General features: G+C 42.1%; 1 protein-coding gene and 1 long non-coding RNA gene across 3 annotated transcripts; both read right to left on the bottom strand.

Annotated features, from left to right (window-relative positions):
* Nucleotides 1-299: 299 nt before the first annotated feature.
* On the bottom strand, nt 300-1,041 carry LOC148896262 (uncharacterized). The gene is made up of 2 exons (XR_016115365.1): nt 662-1,041; nt 300-403 (listed from the first exon to the last, which is right to left on the bottom strand). It is a non-coding gene; the product is annotated as an uncharacterized LOC148896262 (long non-coding RNA).
* An 8,765-nt stretch (nt 1,042-9,806) lies between these two features.
* On the bottom strand, nt 9,807-23,390 carry sult2st3 (sulfotransferase family 2, cytosolic sulfotransferase 3). 2 transcript variants are annotated; one of them, XM_088997842.1, is made up of 6 exons: nt 23,194-23,390; nt 16,531-16,739; nt 16,323-16,449; nt 12,832-12,926; nt 11,203-11,383; nt 9,807-10,585 (listed from the first exon to the last, which is right to left on the bottom strand). In XM_088997842.1, the coding sequence occupies exons 1-6, from the start codon at nt 23,363-23,365 to the stop codon at nt 10,428-10,430; spliced, it is 942 nt and encodes a 313-aa protein (XP_088853968.1). In that variant the 5' UTR covers nt 23,366-23,390; the 3' UTR covers nt 9,807-10,427. The 2 variants fall into 2 exon arrangements, with proteins under 2 accessions (XP_088853968.1, XP_088853969.1); XM_088997843.1 differs by lacking the exon at nt 23,194-23,390 and adding an exon at nt 21,468-21,731.
* Nucleotides 23,391-23,808: the final 418 nt, after the last annotated feature.

The following is a 23,808-nucleotide window of genomic DNA, read 5'->3' as shown; positions in this document are numbered from 1 at the left end:
GGTACTACGGAGATTTAAATTCAATGATAACTTCATCAGAACTGTACGGGCTTTATATGATAGGCCAATAGCAAAAATTAAGATACATGGAGGATCAACTGACTTTTTCGGGCTAGAAAGGGGATGCCGACAGAGCTGCCCTATTTCCCCACTATTATTTGCCATTTGTATAGAACCTATAAGTCAATGGATAAGACAAAAAGAAGAGATCGAGGATAGAACCGTTGGACAAGATACCCACAGTGACTGTCTTCATCTCCACGATGCTGCCGTATTAATGAAGACGAGACGCGTGGATGTGTCTTTTTATTTCTTTTATTTCTGCAACACAGTATGGCAGAAGGGATGGGTGAAGTCGCATGGGTTTCGTCTTGTGATTAACCTGAATCTCCTCGAGATTGTTCTCAAATGCAAAACATTGTAGATAACAAAACAGAATTAACAACATGTGATCGTATAGTGGTTATTTACAGAAAAAGAGAATACAACACAAGTTCACTGTTATTTACAAGATGTCCCTGAACGCATCATGGGCGGAGACTCGGCAGAACACGCGGTGCGCTTGTAATGGCGCCACCCGCCACGGACACTCACGGGCAAATGAAACACGACACAAGAAACTAAATATTGTTCAATAAAAACGAAATGAAACAATTATTACCTGCAACACAGTATGGCAGAAGGGATGGGTGAAGTCGCATGGGTTTCGTCTTGTGATTAACTGCGCAATAGAAAAGCACTATGAAGCACATGCGCTCCAAAGTTCCACTCGACAAAACGTGAAGTAAATAATGACACAAAAAGTAATCTGGACTCGAAATGAATAAGGGAACTAATTAGATAACACTAGACAGTACAAAAGGGGAAACAAAATAAGATATTGTCATGAAAATGCGCGTTAATCAAGACCAACAGAAAATTGCGACTCACCCTGAATCTCCTCGAGATTGTTCTGGAAACTATGGGCGGGACATAGTGCCACACTGTGCGCCGTTGCGTCACTTCCTTCATAATTTAATAATCTAAGCGCACAACTCCGTTACATATATATATATATATATATATATATATATATATATATATATATATATATACCAATATGAGTTTGAGATGGTGCCTGGAAGTATAGAACTGTAAGTATGTGTATGCATGAGTATGAATGTAGGTGTGTGTACGTACGTGGCTATACGTGGAATGACACTAGGCTGTGACAATTTAAAACATATGTGAGTCAATGAGTATGTATGCCTGTTTCGTGCATACACTTATGTACACATGAATGTATTATGTGGATCGAGGATGGATGCTTGGACTCTTGGACACAAATGTATTTGGAAGGGCGTCAACGTATGGAGGGCCCTCTACAAGGAAATATTAGGGGAGGCTTTCCCTCCGAGCCAGCAGAAGATCCTGGCTCTACTGAGGTCATATATGAATCCCCACAGCAGATTCCTCACTTGGAGGTATCTGCTCAATCTGTTAAGTTTGTTTTATTTAGATTTTGTTTTATTATTGTAGTTTTTCTTGCTAACACACTAAAGGTAGAGTGGAAAAGGGGTTGCTTCAGCAATAGGTGTTTCCTATTAGGTGATGGAGAGTTACAAAACTCCACTTAGGTTCGCTTCATACAACGTGAAAAGTATCCTAAACCCAATCAAGAGAAGCAAAATTCTGGGAAAAATGGCAAAAGAAAAAGTAGACATAATGTTTTTACAAGAAACCCACTAAAATGACTTGGAACATCTGAAACTCAAAAGACAGGGATTCAGACAGGTATTTTTTTACTTCCTATGCGAAGGGGCACAGGAGAGGAGTATCTACGATTATTTCTACAAAAGTAATATTTGAGTTGCAGACAGAAATTAAAGACAAGGAAGGGAGGTATACTATGGTTGTGGGTAAAATGGAGGGCTCCGTGGTGACTCTTATCAATGTTTATGCACCACCTGCGGCATCATGGAGGTTTTACCGACACATCTTCGACCTGATGATTACTAAGGCCCAAGGATTGGTCATATGTGGTGGGGACTTTAACATGAGATTGAATCTTAAATTGGATGCATCAAAAACAACACAACAGCACAATAACCCGATGGCGGATAAAGTGGGAAAGATGATAAAGGAGATAGGCATATGTGATGTATGGAGAGAGCTTAACCCAACTACTAGAGACTATACTTTTTACTCTGCACCACATTATAGTTATTCAAGGATTGATTATTTTTTCATGTATAATAAAGACATAGGCCTCATAAGGACTAGTAAAATTGGAATAATGGACCTATCGGATCACAGTCTATTTGGACATACAAATAAAATGCAATAAAGGGCCTTACGCCTGGAGACTTAACTTAAATGCATTAAAGGGGAAGATGAAGGAAGAAATAAAAGATGAAATCTCACTGTTTCTTTCTATTAGAAAATGATAACAGAACTGTGCCCCCCAAACATGGTATGGGATGCAGGCAAGGCGGTCTTAAGAGGGACGCGGAAACGCGGAAAATCATTACTAGAGAGTCAACACAAAAAAATGCCCAAACGATGGTGGCCCAATAAATTACGACAGTTAAAAAACAGATAGATATCCAGATATAGATATAAGATATAGATATAAGACATCCATGACATAGATATTCAGAAATAACTTACTTTCTTAAAGCAGAATTACTATGAGGCGGGCAGTAAAGCAACGAAAAATCTGGCATATAAATTAAGGAAGCAACAAGCAGAGAGGGTGGTTCATAAAATCAAGGACCCATATACCGGACAAATGAAATTTGACTTCAAGGACATCCAAAGTTGCTTTGAAAGATATTTTAAGGACCTCTATGCCCAAATAGTTCCGGATGATGGGGAAGCTCCCGAGGCTATGTTGGAATCACTCAACCTCCCAACAGTCTCGGGAGATCAAAATGACGTTCTCATGGCTGAGGTGACTATAGGTGAACTACAGAAGGCTATTTCCCAACAAAAGCTAAATAAATGCTAAATGCCCGGGCACTGACGGCTTCCCCGCTGAATGGTATAAGACTTATTGTGACATCTTATCTCCAATATTACTGAGAACATTCAATTGGGCCCTAGCGAATGGAACCATTCCCCTTTCTTGGAGAGAGGCGAACATAGCCTTGATACCAAAAGATGGGAAGGATAAAACCGAATGTGCAAACTACCGCCCGATTAGTATCTTGAACCAAGACTATAAACTTTTTACATCAATTCTAGCAAGGCACCTCGAATCGATACTTACAGAAATCATACATTTAAAACCGGTCTGTTTTATTAGACAAAGACAAACAATGGATAATATTCAAAGAACTCTCCACATAATTGCTCCTATAAAGGCACACGATTTAGAAGCCGTTTTGCTGGGATGAGATGCAGAAAAGGCTTTTGGCTCTGTACTACTCAAGGTACTACGGAGATTTAAATTCAATGATAACTTCATCAGAACTGTACGGGCTTTATATGATAGGCCAATCGCAAAAATTAAGATACATGGAGGATCAACTGACTTTTTCGGGCTAGAAAGGGGATGCCGACAGAGCTGCCCTATTTCCCCACTATTATTTGCCATTTGTATAGAACCTATAAGTCAATGGATAAGACAAAAAGAAGAGATCAAGGATAGAACCGTTGGACAAGATACCCACAAAATAGCCCTATTCGCGGATGATATATTAATATATTTGGGAAAACCATCTACCTCTCTCCCGGAACTGTTTTCGACCATCAGGGTATATGGAGGCTTCTCGGGACACAAACTTAAAATCTTGAAGGAAGAAATGGTTATTGGTGTCCTGAGCTGACTCATATGGTTATACAATTTGTTTGCCACTTTCTGTATTCTCTCACACTGATCATGAACACCTGGTCCCAAGACTGATACAACTTGTTTTATCGCTTGTTCCACACTTATCTTTGTTTTGTATTTTTGCCTTAATTGCCTTTTTCTTCTCTGAGCTGAAACACCTGGTTATACAATTTGTTCGGTCACACTGACATAATTTTCTTTTGCCGTTTGATCACACTTATCTTGTTTTGTGAACTGCATGTTCTCATACGCTTGGCAGTTTAGTTTGTATTTTTGCTTTTTCTTCTTTGAAACACCAAGTCCCAGGACCAAGGGAGGGCTGATGGAGAGGGGGGGAGAAATGACTCGTCTCTAGCGAGGGCAAGCTGGTCACTTGTTTTCGTGTGAGTGGGTCTATAAGATGTGGGGTTTCCTCAATACCGGTCAGAGTCTGCTGTGAACTGTGCACAAGTGGCCAGCTTTGGGTTTTCCAGATTACTCTACCGAGGTGTTTGCCGGCTCTCCGCCCTCTGTCAACGGTAAGGTATACTATTCTGGATCTGAAACGTGATGTTGGAGTCTTTACGTAGGGGCATAAAGGTGACAGTTTGTGTCTAGCGTAATTACTCATGAGGGGAAATATTGTGAACTGCTCTGCATTCTATCATTAAACGTCACTGATATATATATATATATATATATATATATATATATATATATATATATATATATATATATATATATATATATATATATATCTGGTTCCATTCCTTGGAATATTACAAAGAGTGGAAGCAATCAAAATGAACGTGTTGCCCAGACTACTTTATCTATTTCAAACTTTAGCAATGGACATGCCCAAGGATATATTCCGAGAGTTGGACAAAGTAGTATCACAATTTATTTGGAAGGGGAAGAGACCTAGAATTAGATACAAGACTCTACAATTGATGAAAAGTAAAGGAAGCCTCTCCCTACCAAAGTTGATGAATTATTATAAGGCAGGGGTGTCAAAGTCATTTTTTGCCGCGGGCCACATTGTAGTTATGGTTTCCTCTCGAGGGCCGTTATGAATTTGGGGAACCCAATAGAGTGTTTAAATCCCTTCAAATATTACATATAGAGCACACAGCAAATTAATGAATAACTCGTTTTCAAATCTGAAGTCAAGAATAATGACTTTTATAGTGGTTGACATCCAAAAATATGAAATTTTGGCTCAGATTTTAGCAATCATCATGGAATTTAACAAGTTTGATTTGCTCTCGCGGGCCGAAAAAAATGATGTGGCGGGCCGGATTTGGCCCACGGGCCTCGACTTTGACACCTGTGTTATAAGGCAACCCATATAAATATTTTAGTCAATATCTGTAACCCATTATATAGGGTGAAGTGGAAAGATAGAATGCCAGATATCAAGTGAAATTCCATTGCAAGCAATGATTGGAGACCCCGGGTTAACCAATTATCTCAAAAGTGTCAACCCTTGGATCAAAATCTCAATCAAGGTGTGGCGTGGAATATTAAAACAAGATAAAGACAATAGCCCATATCTACTTCTAAAATGGATTGGATTTGACTCCGAATTTTTACCATATAGAACGGATGCAGGGTTTCAAAAATGGGTTGGAAAAGGGTTAAAGATTTACAGAGACCTCCTTGAGGAGGGAGCGATACGACAATTCCAAGACCTGAGAATCAACTATGGACTGAGTAATCATGACTTTTTCAAAGTCAAAGTCAGCTTTATTGCCAAAAATGCTAATATGCATGACATACAGCACAGATGAAATTAATTTCCTCTTTGACCCAGCGTGCAAGGTACTAATAACGTGGCTAAAAAGACACAATTGACAACATTTAACATTACATGTAATTTCTGAATGTAAAGTAAGGTAGTGTCGTATGTAAAGTGAGGTAGTGTCGTATGTAAAGTGAGGTAGTGACGTATGTAAAGTGAGGTAGTGATGTATATAAAGTGACGTAATGTAGTAATGCAAAAACAAACAACAAGAAAGGGTTGAAGTGGTTGAAGTGAGGTCTTGCAGAAAAAAATGAGAAAGAACAAAAAATAGAGTTCAGGATGATAGTACAACGTGTAGCATGTCCTCAGAGTTCGGTGAGTGTGGCAGTGGGAAGGGGCAGGGCTGGGAGGGAGTTGAGTCTCCGGAATGCCTGGTGGCAGAAACTGTCCTTGAGCCTGCTGGTCTTGGCTCAGAGACTCCGCAGTCTCCTACCCGATGGCAGCAGGCTGAAGAGGCAGTGGGTGGGATCGCCAGCGATCCTGATGGCTCTGCGGGTGAGGCGGGTGTTGTAAATGTCCTGAAGGGGGGGGAGAGAGACACCGATGATCTTCTCAGCTGTCCTCACGATGCGCTGCAGAGTCTTACGGCAGGACACGGTGCAGGCGCTGTACCACACGGTGATACAGCTGGTCAGGATGCTCTCGATGGTACCACGGTAGTAGGAGGTCGTGATGGCGGTCGGGGCTCCAACTCTTTTGAGCTTGCGGAGGAAGTACAGGCGCTGGTGGGATTTCTTGGCCAGTGATGACGTGTTGTAGCTCCAAGACAGGTCCTCGGATATGTGCACTCCCAGGAACTTGGTGCTGCTCACTCTCTCCACTGCAGCACTGTCAATGGTTAGTGGAGCATGCTGAGGGCGCACTCTCCTGAAGTCCACAACAATCTCCTTGGTTTTCTCCACATTCAGACGGAGTTTGTTGTCCTTGCACCAAGTGGCAAGGTGGCTGACCTCGTCCCTGTAGGCTGTCTCCTCATCTTTGTTGATGAGGCCCACCACAGTTGTGTCATCCGCAAACTTTATGAAGAGGGTGGAGCTGGGTGATGATAGTGAGCAGTGTGTGTGAGCAGAGTGAAGAGGAGGGGGCTCAGCACACACCCCTGGGGGGCCCGCCCCTGTGTTCAGCGTGATGGTGCTGGAGGTGTTGTTTCCAACTCTGACTGCCTGTGGTGTCCCCGTCAGGAAGTCCAGCAGCCAGTTGCACAGGGAGGTGCTGATCCCCAGTTTGCTCAGTTTGTCTGTGAGCTGTTAGGGGATGATGGTTTTGAATGCTGAGTTGAAATCGATGAACAGCATTCTGACATAAGAGTCTCTGGTCTCCAGGTGGGTGAGCGCTGTGTGGAGAGCAGTGGAGATGGCATCATCGGTCGAGCGGTTGGGCCGATATGCAAACTGGAAAGGGTCATGGTTGGGGGGAGGGCAGCCTTGATGTGGTTCATAACTAGCCGCTTGCAGCACTTCATGAGGATGGGAGTGAGTGCGACTGGGCGGTAGTCGTTGTGGCAGGTGGGGGACGACTTCTTTGGGACCGGAATGATGGTGGTGGCTTTGACGCACGTGGGAACAACAGCCTGGCTCAGGGAGGTGTTGAAGATGTCCGTGAAGACATCTGTGAGCTCACCCGCGCAGTCTCTCAGGACACGACCAGGAATGCCGTCGGGACCCGGGGCTTTGCGTGTGTTGGTCCCTCTGAGGGATCGCCTCACGCTGTCCTGGGACAGTGTCAGCACCTGGTCGCCGGGAGGTGGTGGGGTCTAATGTGCTGGAGTGCTGTTGTCTGCCTCGAAGCGGGCGAAGAAGTCATTCAGCTGGTTCAGCAGAGTGGTGGAGTTCTCACAGATCTGTGGAGAGGGCTTGTAGTCTGTGATGGTCTGTATCCCACGCCACAGGTTCCTGGTGTCTCTGATGTCTTTGAAGTAGTTGGCGATCCTCCTGGAGTGCTGTCTCTTGGCCATCCAGATGCCACGTGACAGATTGGCCCTGGCTGTCCTCAGGCCCAGCTCATCGCCAGCTTTGTAGGCAGCGTTCCTAGCCCTAAGGAGCCTATGGACTTCACCCGTCAGCCATGGCTTCTGGTTGGCGCGGATGGTGACAGATGTGGTGACAGTCACGTCATCCATGCACTTCCTCATGTAGGAGGTAACAGAGTCTGTGTACTCTTGGAGGTCTTTGGTGTTGTTGTAGGTGGCCGCTTGTCTGAACATGTTCCAGTCAGTGTTGGAGAAGCAGCACTTCTATAGATACCTTCAACTAAGACACTATTTAGAGAGAAACCTACACAAAGGATGAGTCCAACAAAGTGCTTTTGGTTTAATTAAGATATTCCTATTAACATATATGTCAAAACCTGGAAGAGGAATTATATCAAAAATATACAAAGAATTGCAGGAATTGGAAGGAGGAGAAATAACGTATATAAAGAACAAGTGGTCGGAGGAGGGAGGCATTACAATCCAACATGAAGCATGGGAATGAATAATAGCACAGCAATGGAATTGTACATCTGCTCACTCTTGGAAAGAATTTGGGTGGAAGAACATTGTCAGATTTTTTAGAGTTCCGACTCAAGGGCAGCACAAGTATCGAGTACAGCTTGCTGGAGATCCTGTGGCAATAACAAAGCGTCACACTATCATGTGTTTTAGGAATTCCAGTTCATTTCCAAATACACTGATACCTCGGTTCTCGACCATAATTCGTTCCAGGACCCTGTTCGAAAAGCGATTTGTTCGAACACCGAAACCATCTCTTTGCTCCTGTCACTTGCGAGTTGACAGCGGGAGGCGGGGCTGCCTCTCCCGGCCGCCCTCCACCTACTGTCAATTCTCTAATCACGGACACGGGGCATTTATACGGTTCGCGATCACCTTGCCAATGCCGGATGATTGACTCACCTCGCCACCGTACCTGGACTCTTCCTTCGATGCGCGAGTGTATCCGGTCCGAAAGTATTTTCCCTGCGTCCCGTAAATTTATGTCATCTTCCGGGATTGCGTAATTTTTCACCCTTGTGTGCCATTTGCTTTTTGGCATCGTAAGCGGGTCAGATCACCCCCTGCGTTCTTCCTCGCTGTGTTTTCTTTTATTTGTGAATAAACTTGTTTGGGTAGTATGTCTCTGCCGCCTGCTTCGGGATCACAAACATTCGACTACGTTCCGACGAGTCAGCTGCCGTCACTCTCGCTCGAAACGTGACAGCTACGGATGACTCGGCTACAGGATGTTCTTTTCTCTTAAAATATCTATCCAATGACACTTGCTCTCACTCCCACAGCCACATCACTAGATTTCACAGCCTCCTTATTCTTTAATATCGTACTGATCGTAGATTTCGCCATGCTGTATTCCCTAGCCAGATCAGACACTCACACATTTTTTTGTGATTATTTCTTTCTTAAATGCAATAGTTGTACGCACTACTTTTCCTTTTCACTTTTAGCAGCACTTACTTTCTTTGCAGGCATGATTAGGGGCTAAAACTCTTCATACACCTATATTAAACGCTAGAGCAAAACGCAGCACGTCCGCAAGCGACAACAGTTGGTCACGAACAGAGCGATACACCCGTGCGCCGCTTAGCACCCTACCCTCGCGTACGCACTCATGCGTCGTATTGGCGTTCGAACACTGATTGCTGTTCGAACTACGAAGCAAGAATTTCTCGAATATTTTGTTCGGACTCTGATTTGTTCGAACTGTGAGACGTTCGAAAACCGAGGTTCCACTGTACTGGAAAGAGACAAGTATAACAATGGGTTCCTCCAACCTTTGAAGCCTTGTATCAGGGACTGGAACCTGATTTAATTGTTAACTCTATCCAGAAATACATACACAACATCGTGCTGTTAGCAAGCAAGAAAGCAATTATGAGGACATGGCTAACAAAAGAACCCCCAACGGTCAAAGACTGGATTAAGGTGGTGGGTGAAATTTATGAAATGGAAAAGATTACTTTCATTGTCCGAGGCAAGCGAGAGAAATTTGAGAGACTATGGGATACCTGTAAAAATTTACAGCAACCTAAGTGCTTATAAAGATATTTAAGTTAACCAATGAACCCCAATCCACTCAAGACCAAAATTGTTAATTATTGCTACTCTAATTATTATTATTTTTATTTGTATTATTATTTTTTCTCTCTCATTTCTTCTTTATTTGTTAACTTTTCTTCTGTATATGGCACAGAGAACAGGACATTGCACCAGCAGAATTGAAAAGAAATGTAAAACGTTTAATGAGATGGTTATGTGATCCATGTTTTGTTTTGATGTCTATGCGTGTAGATCAGGGGTGTCAAACTCATTTTTCGCCGCGGACCACAATTGTAGTTACAGTATCCTCTCTAGGGCTGTTATGAATTTGGGGAAACTATTACAATGTTTCATCTTCTCCACATATTACATACAGAGTGCACAACAAATTATTGAATAACTAGTATTCAAATCTGTATTCAAGAATAATGGCTGTTATTGTGGTTTACATATGACAATTTGAAAATTTGTTTCAGACCTTAGCAAGCATCATGGCACTAGACATGCTAGATTTGCTTTCGTGGGCCGAATAAAAGGATGCGGTGGGCCAGATTTGGCCCCTGGGCCTTGACTTTGACACCTGTGGTTCAGATAGATAAAATATATAAATGTGTATTATGCAGGGACTACGTCATTAGCCCCTTGGGCTATGTCTTTACTTACAAAATATTTTAGTTAAGACACTTCTTCCAGAACCAATTAATTTCATAAGTAGAGGTGCCAGTGTAGTGGTAAAAACTCGATTCAGTCTTGTGCAGAATATTTAAGGAAAACTTGACTAAATTTAGAACCAACAGCTATTACATTTCAACTTTTTCATCCCCCTTTGTTACGTCATCTGCACATTCCAGGTTCCATGGCAGAGTGAAGCTTTCCCCTTCCAACTCCTTGTAAATGACTGAGGAGAAGTGGGCCAGTTGCTTGGAGCTAAAATGGTTCTTCCAATCTCCAACCACACCTAAGGCACAGACAAAACAGTGATCGATCATGAAAAAAATACAGTTGTCGGAAAAAAACACACCTTCGTCTTTGGAGTCACTTGATCTGCCCTCGGGAAATGAATTATTGTTCCCATCAAAGTCATTATTTTATATTTAATACATGGTTAACTAATACTATCATATCTTTAGTAGAGTCTAAGCGCTATGAAGCTGCCTTTAAGTCGTTTCAAAAATTGATGGATGGATTAATTTGATTTCCTGTTCCTGGGTTCAGAGGGCTTTTCTGAGGGATGTGAATTTTCTTGGTTTAGATTTTGAAACAGTTGATTCAGAAGCCGTGATTTAGGACATGTATCAGAAATATCCAAAGAGAGCCTGTCCTGCTGATCTTGGGCAAGGGGCCAGGTTCACATTGGCCTGTTTGCCAGCCAATCACAGGGCACATTGAGACAAACACTCAATCACGATGACATTCAAACTGATGGGCAATTTGTCTTCAATCACCCAACATGCATTTTTTTGCTCATTCACAGAGCTGCATATGGTTGTAATTTTGGATTGATGTAAAAAGCTAGCCCATTCTCTCGGCAAAGTAAATGAGCAACTGAAATCAGAGAAAGCAGAACTACCTCACCTTTCCTCAGAAACTGAGACTTGTCAGAGTCCATGTATATCTTGGGGACCAAAGTGAAGTTGGACATGATGTTAGCCTGCATGGACTTGAAAGAACAGTGGCAGGCTATTTTCTCAATGACTTCATCACTTAGGTTTTTTCCCAGGAAATCAGACATAAGACGTACAGCTGCAGGAAGGTCCTGCAAGGTATAAAAAGTTTCATCATAATTTTTCAAAGTGTGCATGTAGCATGTGTAACGGAGTTGTACACTAAGATTATTAAATTATGACGGAATTGACGCAACGGTGCACAGTGTGGCACTAAGTCCCGCCCATAGTTTTCAGAACTACTTGGACGAGACTTATGGTGAGTCGCATTTCTCTGATGGTCTGGATTAACTCGCAGTTTCATGACAATATCTTATTTTGTTTCCCCTTTTCGTACTGTCTAGTGTTATCTAATTAGTGCCCTGATTCCTTTCGAGTCCAGATTACTTTTTGTCATTATTTAATTCAAGTTTTGTCAAGTGGAACTTTGAAGCACATGTGCTTCATAGTGCTTTTCTGTTGCGCAGTTAATCACAAGACGAAACCCATGCAACTTCACCCATCCCTTCTGCCATACTGTATTGCAGGTAATGATTGTTTCATTTCGTTTTTATTGTACAATATTTTGTTTCTTGTGTCGTGTTTCATTTGGCCGTGAGTGTTCGTGGCGTGTTGAACTGTGCCGCCATTATCCAGCGGATTGCGTGTTCATGCCGACGTCTCGAATGTTATGCGTTCAGGGACATCATGTAAATAACAGAGAACTTGTGTGTATTCTCTTTTTCTTGAAATAACCACTATACGATCAAATGTTGTTCATTCTGTTTTATTATCTACAATGTTTTGCATATTGAGAACTATTTGGGCGAGACTTGTGTTCATCACAAGACGAAACCCATGCGAGTTCACCCATCCCTTCTGCCATACTCTGTTGCAGCAATAAAAGAAATAAAGACACATCCACACGTCTGGTATTATTAAGACGGCAGCAACATGGAGCTCAAGACAGTCACTGTTGTGACACCCGTCACACATGGAGCAGGGATGCCCAAACAGTTTGGACCGAAGGTCTACTTTTAGATCATCGAATCTTCCCAGGTGGACCCATTACCGCACCCCCGTGCATCCGCACGCTTGTCATGATGAACACAGCCATAACGGCCACTAAGATGAATTCTTTGCCAGCTGCATCGTTGAATTGGACATGAAAAAACACTGAATGGGGATAATAATACAGTAATTACAATAAATGCTTTGTCATGACAGCTTTGATCGCAAGCTACAATTCCAGGTTGGACGTCGCTAAAAATTTACGGTGATGTACATGGGTTATGCACCATCGTAGGTTAAAGATTACCTGCTGTTTTTAATTTTAATTTGCAAATTATTATTGTGAAATTGAGAAATATAGGATGCCAAGGGTACAGTTTGCAATAACACACAAATATATAATTTTACTCATGTGGGTGCGGGTCTGTATACCCTTTGCGACTGACTTGGGACTAGTCTCGGACTAGCTACTGGTCTGCCATGGTTGACATATTGGGCACCCCTAGCATAGGATGATCGAAAAACTCTAAATCCTTTTTTTTTTATTTACCTGAACCATTTGCTCATATGTGATATACATGATTCTGTCTCCCAGCTCGGTGTGCCTCCAGCTCTTGACATGGTTGGTCCATTTGCCAAACATCACTGGAAACAGACAGTACAGAACCATTTTGTGCCAAAATAGTACAGTGTAAGTTAAAAACCAATGTTCATATGCATATGTGGGTATTCAAGATGGATTCACCTACAGTATACAATCAAATGTATAAAACAAATCTAAGAATCAGAACCATCTGTCCTTCAGTGTTCCTCATCTGGAGTCCAAACCTGCCCATCACCTCGTCATCATCGTTGTTTCCTGCGCCAACATGTCCATTGAAGTCTCCACCAATTGCAACCCTCTCACTTCTAGGGATATTCTGTATGAAAGTCCAACCAAAATGTCTCCTTCTCCGCCAACTCACATCCGACTTGTGCGGCATATCCACTAACAACATTTAACATCCGTCTGTGTAAGCTCTCAGTCGTACAGGAGTGGTCCATCGATGAGAAGGTTTCTTCAGACGTCATCTGTACTTTTTTGAAGGTGTCGGACGTTTCGCCTCCTATCCAAGAGGCTTCGTCAGCGAACTAAAGTCTTACTGGTCGTATCGGCCGTATTTATATAACCCTAATGTCCAGACATGTCGGCGCCGGACACAGCCTGTTTGCCCCCCTCCCTCCGGTATCAACTCATCAGCAATACGAATGTTGTCTAACCTGTTTTGCCTAAGCAGGCTATTGTATGAACGATCCAAATTGAACCTCACCCCACCAGACCGGTTTAATGAAGGATTTTGTTGTTTTATGAGAATCGCTTCTTTTACTCCCCTTTCAAACCATCTATGTTCTTTCGCTAAGATTTTAACCTCATTGTCGTCAAATGAGTGGTTGTTAGCTTTTAGGTGCAAATGTACTGCCGATTGAGGCCCACTCGTATTATCCCTGCGAATTTGATAAAGTCTTTTTTTGAGAATTTGTTGAGTCTCCCAATGCACTGCTCCTTACAATTTTCATTATGACAATGTATTGAAGGGCGGCCCGGTAGTCGAGTGGTTTCACAGTGCAGAGGTCGCCGGTTCGCGTCCCGGTCCGGCCTCCCTGTGTGGAGTTTGCATGCTCTCCCCGGACCCGCGTGGGTTTTCTCCGGGTCCTCCGGTTTCATCCCACACTCCAAAAACATGCATGGCAGGCAGATTGACCACTCCAAATTGTCCCTAGGTGTGAGAGTGACTGTTGTCTTTGTGTGCCGTGCGATTGGCGGACAACCAATTCAGGGTGTCCCCCCCCTCGTGCCCGAAGACAGCTGAGATAGGCTCCAGCAAACCCGCGGCCCTAATGAGGAATAAGAGGTACGGAAAATGAGATGAGAGATGAGACAATGTATTGAATTAACTACATTACTTTGTTTGTCATTTGGCAGCCTATCTTTTGGATGCACTAATTTTTGCCTTAACGTGTTTATTGGTTTGAAATAAGTAGGAGTTTTGTGTTGCCATGACCCTCTGTAGTTTTTCAGAAACTCCTGCAATGTAAGGTACTGCTACTCCTCTCCTTTTTGTATCTTGAGAATTTTTGGTTTCATTCCCTATTCTTTCTTTCTGACATTTGTTGAATGACCACTGAGGGGACCCACAGTTAGTGAGTGCTCTCCTGATATGTTTTGACTCCTTTTCTCTACCTTCAATGCTTGTTGGTTTTAGTTTAGCCCTATGCTGGAGGGTTCTGATAACTCCTAGTTTGTGTTGTAAAGGGTGGTTAGAATCGAAAAGTAAGTATTGGTCAGTGTGCGTAGCCTTCCTAAAGACTTCTGTTTTTAGCGCTCCGTCCTCTTTTATAATTACTTTACAATCCAAGAAGTCTAGTTGGTTCTCTTTAATGTCCTCATGAGTAAATTTAATGTTGATGTCTACCGAGTTGAGGTGATCTGTGGAGGATTGAATTTCTTGTTTTTTAATTATGACAAAAGTATCGTCCACATATCTAAACCAGTGTCTAGGTTTTGTCCCCGGGAAGGATATGAGGACCTGTCTCTCCATATCTTCCATGTACAGATTAGCCACTATGGGTGAAACTGGTGATCCCATAGCACAACCATGAATTTGTCTGTAAAATTTCTCCCTAAATTGAAAATGTGTAGTATTAAGGCAGATTTCCAATAATTGGCAGATGTGATCCGGTTTAAGTTTGGTTCTTTCATGCAGAGAAACGTCCGACAGCAGTCTCGTCCTCACCACTCAGACTGCTGCTGGGGTTGGGACAGATGTAAAGAGAGAAGTCACATCGTAAGATGCCAAAGTTTCCTCAGGTTCCAATATGAGGTCTTTGATCCTCTCTACAAACCCTGTGGTTTTCTCTACGTGATATTCTGTTACCAACCAAAGGAGCTAAGATAGTTTTTAAATATTTGGCTACATTGTATGTAGAGGAGTCAATGCTACAAACAATGGGTCTGAGGCGGAACCCTTCTTTATGTATTTTTGGCAGGCCATAGATACATGGCGTTAACATCACACCTTCAATTTCTCGCTTCAGACTCATCATTCTACCTGATACTCTTTTTACTTCTAAGACATTCCTAACAAACTCATCTTTCAAGATAACCCCAACTCCATTTCTCTTTCTGTCTTCACCGTGATAGAAGAACTTGAACCCTGACCCTAAGCTTCTAGCCTTGGTACCTTTCCACCTGGTCTCCTGGACACACAGTATGTCTACCTTCCTTCTCTGCATCATTTCAACCGGCTCTCTACCTTTATCTGTCATTGTTCCTTCATTCAAAGTTCCTACTCTTAGTCCTATACTCTTGGCGTTCCATTTCTCTGTTTTCCTACAGGCACCACACCTCCCTCTTCTTCTTCGATTAATCGACGAATTAAGATGATACTGATTCTGAAATTAGAAGAGAACTTATCCAATTTCTTCACAATTTAAAACAGTTCTCAGGTGCCACAATACATGACTTCAATGTCAATGACATTCTTCATTCATAGAAGCAAAGGAAAAAGCATTGCAGCACACTGGGAGAAATGATTGCCTTTTGACATCACCATCATCATCATCATCATCATCATCATCATCATCATCATCATCATCATCATCATCATCGGTGGCCCGGTTGTGGAGTGGATAGCACGCCGACTTCACAGTGCAGAGGTCGTGAGTTCAAAAGTCCGGCCTCCCTGTGTGGAGTTTGCATGTTCTCCCGGGCCCGTGTGGGTTTTCTCCGGGTGCTATGGTTTCCTCCAACATTCCAAAAACATGCATGTCAGGCTGATCGACTACTCAAAATGAATCCTTAATGTGAGTGTGAACAAGAACGGTGTTTCGTTTCTGTGTGCCCTGCGATTGGCTGGCAACCAATTCTGGGTGTCCCCTGCCTAGTGCCCAAAGACAGCTGGGATAGGCGACAGCACCCCTCGCAACCTTAATGAGAATTAAGCGGTCTGGAAGATGGATGGATGGATGGATTATCATCACAATAAAAAATATAAAACAGACCTCTGCCTTCCAGAAATTTGTCAATAAATTCTTCCCATGTTCCAGGGTCTTCAAGGAAAGTGGCCATCAGGTGGAAGTAATAGGAAGAAACAGCGACATCCTTGGGGTTCCTCATGACATAGATCACCTGATGAAGAAGGTGGGGGCGGAGGGGAATGAGTCAAATCCAGGATGACTTTGCAACATTGTATTTTCAAGCAGAAAGTACCTTGGCTTTCGAGTAGAAGAAAGACTGTGGCATGAGCTCGTACGGAAAATGTGTGACCAGTGCTCGTGGAGAAGCCAACTGATCCACAACTACTTTCAATCTTTTCTCCTCCAGCCAAGGGACTCGATCCCAATTGGGAATAGTTTGGATGGGTGTTAAGTTTCCACCATTGAGCACCAGCGGGAGGATCTCTTGCATCCAGACAGTACCTGCAAAGAAGAGCTTCGGTATTACAATGTACATGACTGCCGATGACAAAAAAATTAACTAAATACAAAATAAAAACCTTACACAGGTAATCACAGTCACCCTCATACATACACACTGGGAATTGGCTGGGAACTGGGAAGTTCAGCTCCTGCTTTTCAATGTTGACAGAAGTAGTATCCTGTTCTGATTATCGTTTAGCATTTTCACAACCTTTAAGCATGTCGTGAAACAAGTTGTTGCAATTATTTGGAGTGAAACAGTCATATTTCATGTACTTTCATTATCTGTCAGTCTAGATTCTAGGCTTGGGCAAACTACGGCCCGCGGGCCACATACGGCCCATTAGGCTTTTTAATCCGGCCCGCCGAATTTGCCCAAATTATAGTAAAAACAGTGTCTGAAACTCATGACAAAAAGTTAGCGGACAACAGGGCAGATAACTGAAAAGTTGCCGGCCCCATTTTTCACAACTTGAAACACAATGAGACAACTAATCACATTAAAAAACATTGTCCGAAAGTATAATTTTTTTTTTTTAAATCAAGAATGTACCTACTACAGTAGGTACATTCTTGCTGCAGTAGTCGATTGTCATTGTGGTGCACAATGCAACGTTTGCATTGCTTCCTACGAGCCACTAAGCCCCTTTCATAAGTCTCACGTACACTTTACAGTCACGGTTTAATGTAAATTTATGGTTTGTAGCGTCACATATGTTGTTAGCTTCTTTTGAATCTTTCTTCTGGGCTGAGGTTCTGTGCATCTATTTCGGAAAATGACATGCAATTGCACGACTTTATAACGCTTGCGAAAGTCCGGAAGAAAGAAGCAGGCTTCTGATTGGCTGCCGTGCCGAGTATGCAAATTTCAACTGCAGGTAGCCTATGTCTGTGTGCTCGGCGACGGTACACGTGTATTGTTTGCGCATGAAGGCGAGGGCGTCAGTGGAGAGTTTGTTCAGGACAAACCATATGATTTGGCGGAATTTAACACAAGTAGGTATTATTGAGCTTGAATATTTCGTTGTGTAATAATATGTTTTGAATGTGGAAAGTGATTTCATTTTTCAATAAATGTTGATTTCTTTAACTTTGCCCCTTCAATAAAAACTTATTAAAAACAGACACAATCTTTATAAATCACAGTGCATATGTTATTTTAATCTATTTCAATTTCCTCCTCCAAGTATCTGCGAAATAGTATGTAAACGCCATATTCCTTGAGACAAAGTTATTAACTGATCAGGGATATTTTTCACATTTGAAAGACAGTTAATAAATCGGGTTGTAGTGTTCTTACTGTGCTATGAGGTTTGTACACACTACATTTAAAGGACAACCGGCACCATTTTTTTTTTGTTTCCCACTGACATCAGAAAAACGTTTTATAGCATCTAAAATACCCAAATCAGGCAGGCTGATATTTTTAGTTAAATGAAAAACACCAATAAAAATGACTTCAAAATGAATCCGGAAATGGCCAGTTTCAGAAGGTCCCACCCCCTTATTCGTGACGTCACGCCAAGACGTCTTGCCTTGCTCGAGAATCAAAACAATGGCTTCAGATTCGGAGAAGATGTTTTCTTGTTACTCATCCAGTTATGAATATGATTCAAATAGTTCTAAAGAGTAAAGCATAAATGTTTGCAATTGATTCAAGGAGTCCTCCCATATGAATTCGAGCCGTCAATGACAGCAATGTAGCACCCAGAAAAGCAGACGATTGCGCCCAAGCTCCGTTGGAAATGGGCTGATTTGTCAGATGGGAATTTGTGTCAGCGAATATCAAATAGTTGTCTTGGTGCAACACACAACGATTCACCATGGCGTCATTTATGTGTTTTCCTTCTAATTTCGCCATCAACACGGATCAACACGAAGTTTTCAGACCAAACAAAGTACCCAAAATGCATTGTGTGTCGCTTTCTCGGTCAGGGGCGGTCTAAACGTGACGTCACATGGGGATCGTCATCAACTCGAAAACAAGATTCATGAATATTCAGTGCAAGTCTTAAAACATAATAGCTATATGCTGTGGAATCTTTGTAAAATACGCCCAGTCGAAGTTATTTGAAGTGATTTTATAAATTATGGACATAACTTGTCCAGGGGCGTCGGTTGTCCTTTAATGCTTTGGGTTTACTATTTCCAGCCCAAACACTCCCTCCAAATGCTCCTGGCCCGGCCCCTATGTCAAATTTTAGAATCCAATGTGGCCCGCGAGTCAAAAAGTTTGCCCACCCCTGGTCTAGAACCAACACTGGACACAGCAGCACCAGAAGTGTGGTCCCACTGCCACCTGCCCCTGTTCTGGTGGAGCAAGTGTTGCATCTGCCGCCCATTTCTGTTTCCGATGCACTCCATTCATGTTCCTCGAGTCACAAATATTTTTTGAGGACTTTATTCAAGTACAGTATTTGGGTTACTTTCTCCATTGCACACTCGAGAAAGTGCTTTATGTGAATACATTTTTCAGCCCATTCTGCTTCTCCTGCTTCCCTGCTTTTTGCCTCGTTGATTCATTTGATTTATGACTCCTTACCATTCAGAATCAGAATCAGAATCAGAATCATTTTTATTGCCAAGTATGTAGGACACACAAGGAATTTGTTTCCGGTAGAACACGCTGCACTAGTATCGTTGTCAAAAAAACTGCTAAGTGGCACTATACAGTTCCATTTTGGCTACTGTTGAATTCATCATCAAAAACCTGCCCGATCATTGAGTTCAGAAATAAAAACACCAAGGTTCATGGGATATGTAATTTATTGATCACAAAGCAGTGACGTGCAGTCAATGGAGGCAGGTGCGGCAGGTGAGGCAGTGCCTCACCTGTCATCATGGAAAGCTGTCATGGAAATATCAAATGAAAAAATAAATTAAACAGTTATATGTATTTAGTGATTTGTACTTTAAAGTTCTTGTCCATTTAACTTCACCGTTTTAGGATTTTTTTCAAAATCGCTGAATTTTCACATTTACCGTTCAAATACTAAGTAGAGACGAGCGGTGAGGCAGCAGCCGGCTGAGCCTCACCATGGATTGCGCAATCACTATGCTTACTGTGCTGGCTTGCTCTGCAGTGAGACCGCATTGCTGTCCTTCTGCATATCGCTATTAAAGCGTTCAAACACGATTAGTATATGAACTAAATTTCTACAGTTTAGCTGGTGTATATAATGTAGAGTCATTGTACATTATAAACACTGTACTACAGTGTTTATTTTGTTTTATTTTTATCAAATCGCTGAGCATAGGTGAGGCAAACAGTTCTCCCGCCTCATGACAGGGGGCACTTGTGATTCCAGAGATACTTCCGACTCCACGTCTGCAGAATAATAGAATTAGAGACAGAAAGCTACAGTAAACAGTTAGCGAGTAAAGTGCAACCCTGCAGTCATTTTTTCGTGTTGCTTGGCCTCACTTTCAGAATGGAGGATTACATATCTAAATTGAAAGAATTTTCTAAACTGGACTTTCAATCGAAGCAGGAGGTAATAATTAAAGGAAGACCAACACCGGAGCTAAAAGGTTTGCTTCAGACAACGGGACAGAATACTCGCTCTTTTCAGACGGACTGGTACACACGAAAAGGCTGGCTGTGTGGATGTCCAGCAAGAAACTGCCTTTTCTGCTTTCCCTGCCTTCTGTTCTCAACTTGTGACAATGTCTGGACTCAAATGGGATATTGCGACCTAAAAAAATTACAACTGAGCCTCATCAAACATGAGCGGTCGACCGCGCACATTCAAAGTCAAATCGCGCTAAAAACATTCAGGATGTCCAGGTTGGCTTTGATGAACAGCGAAGACTCAACATCAGCATCCACAATGCTAAGGTAAAGGAGAACTGGGAGATTTTAAAAGATCTCATCAATGCCACCTGCTTCCTTGCCAAACAACAGCTGGCATTTCGTGGAAATGATGAAAGTAAAGGCTCTGCTAATCGTGGCAACTATGTTGAACTATTACATGCTTTCGCTGAGAAAGATGACAGGCTAGCGAGTCATTTTGGGACATCCACTGTATTTTCTCGCCTGTGAAACAGAATACAGAACGATTTAATTGAAGCAGTTGGTGATGTCATTAGAAATGATATTAAAAAGGAGATCGGTGCAGCCCCATTTGTTGCTGTAGAAGTAGACGAGATTGTCATTCTCAGCACTGAAAACACAGTTGGAACAGGACTGATCAAGGACGACTTTCTTCACTGGGAGTGCTTTCCGTTGAGACAGACAGACTTTTAAAACTGAAGAAAGATAAGGAAGGCTTCTACAAAGAAGTTATTGATGCCTTTCTTCAGAAGGAGCGGCGCATGGACCTCATTTACAAGTAAAGGTAACACGATAAAAACGTTTTTTTAAATATTTTTTTCTATGCTACAGTTTGTATAAATAAAGAATGCTGACATGAAATTTTAAACAAAATACGTTAACTGTTGCCAATCAAATGGTGAATAAACTACTCTGTAGAGTTCATATGTTTGTAAATCTGACTATGATGACGTCAGTGCCTCACCAGCCATGAACCTCACCGCACGTCACTGTCACAAAGTACACATCTCTGGCGATTACAAACTCTGTAGTGACAGATGAATATATTCATGCACTCCATACAAGCACAAAACGTCTCCATCTGTGCGTGGACCTCGTAAAAGAGTGTACATGATTCAGGACCACAACACATCACCGGCAACATTGGAGCAAAGGTTTGCTGAATGGACACTAACCTGATTTGGGGTACGTGACCGCAATGGCGTCATCGTCTTTAAACGTGAATTGATGTGAAAAATACGTCAGGCTTTCTTGGGAGTGGGTTTCCTTTGGCAACATATGTTTATGGTGCATAAAATACAACTCGTCTATAGACATCGCGTTGGTCCTTCCAACTATCCAGGGAAGTGTCAGGCGGGTCCGACGAGACGTTCACGTACACAAAACTGTGTCAAACTTTTTACAGTGGACGTGTTTCAAACAAGGTACTTTCGACCGTGTCCAATATTTCATATTTACAGTTCCTATTGACATTCTTAAATACTCTAAAACCATGTACAATATGAAAGAAGAGAGCAAAACGACCTCGGATTTTAAAGTATCTCCACCATATCCGAGGGTACGGAAAGCAAACACAGCACTTCCGCCAATTGAACGGGTTGTCACTTGTTTGCATTTGGGCAAGAAAAAATACTAGAAGACCGAACTGTGCAAATTTTGTGTGAATCTGGGCGTTTCAATCGTACGGACATAAAACACATTCACCTATGACTAAAATTCAAAACATGCCTTCCAATGACGCCGGACATGTTGATAACATACATGTTACGTTTAAAAAAAATCATAAACAGGAACATTTTCGTACTCGTGACTGTGGTGCGTGTTAAAATAACGTGACCGTTATAAACGTGTAAATTATAAACACTGTATATAAAACAGGATTGATTTCATTCAATTAGTCTTAAATTGTATTTTGTCTTTCGACATTTTCTTTTGTTTCATTTTACAAATGAACTGTCTGTATTGTGTCAATAGTTGCTTTATAAAATGATTTGTGGTCTTTTACCGTAATCCCAAATCCGGAATTACATAATATAAAATTACGTAATCCCAAATTGCTCTCCTTGCTTTCTTGCTCAACTCTGTGCTCACTGTCCAGTTCTCGAATGTATGAGATTACGTGCAATGTGAGACGAGCTATTCTCGATTCTCATTTTTTGAGCGCAGAAAATGACGGCTATTGAGGCTATTTGTAGTTCGGTAGATTTCCAAATCGGGGCGAATGGTATTGTTACAAAACGGTGAAAAATCAGAGCGGCAAAAAAAAAATCACATACGTATTTTGGAAACCGAGAGATTTGGCTCTCCAATCGTGACGTGTGAGAATTGTGGTCAAAATCGGGAGTCTCCCGACAAAATCGCGAGATTTAATTTGTTTGTGGTTACAAGGCGCTTTGATGCAGTCCTAGAAGTTAACCACTTCTCAATTTTATGCAGAAAATTCCTCACAGTGCATAAAGCTCTTTCCAAAACAGTCTTAAAAAATCGAATAAATACAGATCATTTCCCCCCATAGAACAGTGAGAAAATGAAAATTACAGTAGCGGCTGGAGTGTGTGTGTCCGTGCGCGCGCGCGCGCGTGTGTGTGTGTGTGTTAACCTCACTTTCTCCTATTCTGGACAAATGCATGCACTTCTATGTCCCCAATGCTCTCAATTGATTGAATGTGGAATATATAAGCAATGCTGAACATTTCATAGTCTTCATGTTGCGTCTGTATATATATATATTTCCTTTCGGCTTTTCCCCTCAGGGGTCGCCACAGCGAATCAATGTCCTCCATCTGCATCTGTATATATAAGGTCTCAAATTCCCAATAATTATTTCATGTTCTTCCGATTCAAGCTGCAAATAGAAAGCTACAGGAACAGATGTGAAAATAAACAGGATTGGTAAAGTACCTGATTTAGGATATGTCACAGAAAACACATCAGTGTCCTCCACAGGGAAATTTTCAGCATATTCCAAGCTTTCCTCAGAGTGAGCTCCGGGTGGCAGGGCCAGGCCACGATACTCGATGTAGCCCGGCCAAGACATGCTGACTGCAGATGTGTAGGAGGACAGATCAGTCATGTCACGCCTCTTTACTTCAGGCTGTCTGTTGAGTAGTTTGTGAGATTATCAGAGTTCCTCCTACTTCAGCAGACAGGGATGAGTCACTTCTCCCCCTTATGCTGAATATATTTGCATTGACAGCAGTTTTGCTGGGATACCGGGAAAATTTAATGTAAACACTCGCTGAAGCAAAAACAAGAACATGACTATTTTGAACGATAATTAACCCTTGTTTTATATGAGAAGAAAACGTAGAATGAAAGAAAAATGGGAGACGCTCCACACAATTGAAACCTTTTTCCTCTCATCCAGGGACCTTGGCTAATGGGCAGCTCGACTGATTATAATTGCGCCTACATTGTTCATTTTTTTGACAGAACTATAACACTCCCTATCTCCATGTTACCCTGTTGTAGAATTAGCACTGCTCTAATCAAGGAACTCTTTTCCCAGGTGAGATG

This window comes from Hippocampus bargibanti, linkage group LG06 (genome assembly GCF_051943395.1).
Source record: "Hippocampus bargibanti isolate YZ-2025 linkage group LG06, ASM5194339v1, whole genome shotgun sequence".
NCBI classification, from domain to species: domain Eukaryota; kingdom Metazoa; phylum Chordata; class Actinopteri; order Syngnathiformes; family Syngnathidae; genus Hippocampus; species Hippocampus bargibanti.
The sequence above is the reverse complement of the archived record's forward strand: the minus strand, read 5'-3'. Positions and strand labels throughout refer to the sequence as shown.